General features: G+C 34.9%; 1 protein-coding gene across 1 annotated transcript; it reads right to left on the reverse strand.

Annotated features, from left to right (window-relative positions):
- Positions 1-1,031: 1,031 nt before the first annotated feature.
- Positions 1,032-1,957, reverse strand: LOC137712086 (transcription factor ORG2-like). Its single transcript, XM_068451231.2, has 3 exons — positions 1,655-1,957; positions 1,190-1,546; positions 1,032-1,091 (listed from the first exon to the last, which is right to left on the reverse strand). The coding sequence occupies exons 1-3, from the start codon at positions 1,955-1,957 to the stop codon at positions 1,032-1,034; spliced, it is 720 nt and encodes a 239-aa protein (XP_068307332.2).
- Between the last annotated feature and the right edge of the window lie 802 nt (positions 1,958-2,759).

Consider the following 2,759-nt stretch of genomic DNA (forward strand, 5'->3'; position numbering starts at 1 on the left):
AAAATTGATGAAAGCTTCTTATGATTAATAGTTGTAATTTCATTTAGGATGAATATCATGTCTTAAGAGTTGCATGGTTTTTCAAAAGGTTTTCATAAAACTTAATGAGTCTTGCATGTTTAGATTTAATCTGAATACCACATACGGATTGTATGTTTGATATACATTCTAGTTTGGGGGTCCAAGTAGAGCATGTATTAGGAAAATCTAGCCTTCAAAAGATACATGTGTAAGTCATAAGTAATTGAGAGAACTGTTAAGGTGATGGTGGAACCCTTAGTGCTTTTACAACTTGATTTTTCAAAAACCGTTTTCTTTTGTTTTCCTTACTTTGCTGGTTTCTTTAATAGTTTTAAATTAAAATTTGTCTTTATTATTTTTAGGCCTTAAAATCAATCTTTTCCAAATTTGTTTTCAATTAATTAGTTGATGTTGTAGGCCTAATTTATTGAACAATATAAAGGACAAAGAGAGGGGGGCAGGCGGCACAAGGAGAGAAGAAAGATATGTGTATTTGTGAGGTGTAAGTTATGCCAACCCATTATGCCTTTTTTTTATAGTGGTAGAAAAGGTAAATTTCTTATTCCAATAGAATTACAACTCTAATAGGATAATATCTAGTCCAAGACGTATCCTAGATATGATAGGATTTACACAATCACATTCATAATCTAATAGGACTGCAACAATTAAGATTTGTTTTTACATTATATTATTTTTAAATAGTTTCGGTAGAAACGACCTTGCATGAGTATTCTTATTGTAATTACCTTGTTTTTTTGCAAGTATTTTTAGTATTTCACCTACTTTTATAGGTGGTAAAATCCTATCAATAGGCATGCAATTTTATACAATTAAACTGTCCTTTGGTAGGGATGTCGGCGGCAACCAATTTTCTCTCATGGCGCGCTACTGAACATAAAGGTTTGGTTTGAACTTTCAACTAGTACCTTTACTTGAGTTTGACATAACCTCTCATGGTTGAGGCTAGTCTTCTCCAAAATTCCCATAGGAATAATTCTTGCCTTTTGTCATAAGGACATAAGCTTCTTGCTTAAATTCTCAAATTCTAATCTGTATGTTCCTTCTACCTGTATATAATTCATACTGATAAATTGGTAAGTATGGATTGCTGTATAGAAATTACAGGAATCAAAATAAGTTAATTAGGTAGCATTACAAAACATACCTGATCAAGATGCAAGTTATAGAAGACCCTCCCTCCATAGGACTCAAGGGAAGAAGCATTTTTTACTTGAAGCCCCTCTTCCTCCAGATGTTGTAAGATCTCAGACAATAGATTGATGTGGATCTTAAAGGTGGATATTTGAATTGCTACTTCTCTATCGTTAAGACGGTAGATTGAATCAGCAGATAGTGAACTCCGAGCTGTGCGTTTTATTTTTTTCTCCTCATGCATATCATCTTCCTTAGAAGCTCTCGATAAGAGTTCCTCCCTCCTTCGAATTAGTGCCTCCACTTGCTTTTGGAGTTCTAGTATGTATTTCAGTACAAGCGAAATGGTATTCGGAATGCTTCGTTTTTTCTGTAACAATCACATGTAGTTTCACAACTGTGATTATGCAGAATTTGGTAATTTTCTAGTGACTAATACCTAATTTGAAATTAAGGAAAGAATTCATTTGGTACATACCGCTTGATCCGCAGGAAGCAATGAACGCAGTGAGGAGTACAAGTTGTTGATCTTCTTGCGACGATCATGCTCACTAGCAGTATGGAGCTTCTTAGCCATCGGGGAAACGCTGGAATCCTCGCCTCTGAGTGGTGTGGATGTTGTGGAACGATCAAGCTCAACCCGTGGCTGATGAGATGGAAGTACGTGAAGGAATGAGTCTGCAGTTTGATCACTGCAGAAGTAGCTGCTGTACTCATGGTTTAAATGATCTTGATCTACGGACAATCCAATGGTTGAAAATAGATGAGGCAAAGCTAACATATTGTACTGATTAATTTTCTTAGAAAGTGCGATGGCCATGTAAGGTATATATATATAAACAGCGTCATTTATATTCCTCATCATTTGTTATCAAAATGTAGCTGCTGTACTTAATTGCTTAATTTAAAACGGGTTTCTGTTAAAAAAGAAATAAAATATGCATTACAATCAAATGGCTTAGAAAACGACTTGCCAACTTCTACTGCGAGTGTGGGCTTGTGTCTTCTGTTGGTAGAGAGATCTATGTGGTTTAAAAACCTAATTAATTAAGTTACTATTAGTACACCCTTATGGTGTTACATCTTCAAGTTACTATTAGTACACCCTCACGTCTCCATTCTCTCTCCCTTTCACACTCTTCTTCATTTTTCACATTTGGATCAAATATATAAAATCAAATGACAAAAACAATCACCCCGACCTAATTCATGATGAGCCCACCAACTTCCTGGCAAGATACCTATGGTTAAAAACCACCAACATGTTCAGGGCCTTCGGTCAACCAAGAGAGGTCCGGCCCTTCTTGATCATTCTCATTGCATTCTTCTTTCCATTAGCAGGAATATTCAGAAAAAAGAGTGTGGAAATTGTTTCTCTTTAAGTGTTGTCTTCTTCGGGTTATATGAGAATGCTTATGCATTCATGCTATTTGGGTCGTTGAAACTTCACTTCTGTGATCAATTTTCATTCGTAACATTAGAGAATTATATGTTTAAACCACATTTTTATTCGAGTGATATTTTAATTTATTTAAAAGACTGAATTTGAAAATAAAATTTGAAACTCAAATGTAGAAGGAAAA

Source organism: Pyrus communis, chromosome 14, assembly GCF_041283825.1.
Source record: "Pyrus communis isolate YQ-2024b chromosome 14, ASM4128382v1, whole genome shotgun sequence".
In the NCBI taxonomy this organism is placed as follows: domain Eukaryota; kingdom Viridiplantae; phylum Streptophyta; class Magnoliopsida; order Rosales; family Rosaceae; genus Pyrus; species Pyrus communis.

Bases quoted from the DNA above. Each gene is read 5' to 3' on its own strand.
- LOC137712086 (XM_068451231.2), bottom strand. From the start codon at position 1,957: ATGTTAGCTTTGCCTCATCTATTTTCAACCATTGGATTGTCCGTAGAT. The intron at 1,547-1,654 runs GTATGTACCAAA...TGATTGTTACAG, and splicing joins TGCTTCCTGCGGATCAAGCG to AAAAAACGAAGCATTCCGAA. The intron at 1,092-1,189 runs GTATGTTTTGTA...AATTATATACAG, and splicing joins ATAACTTGCATCTTGATCAG to GTAGAAGGAACATACAGATT.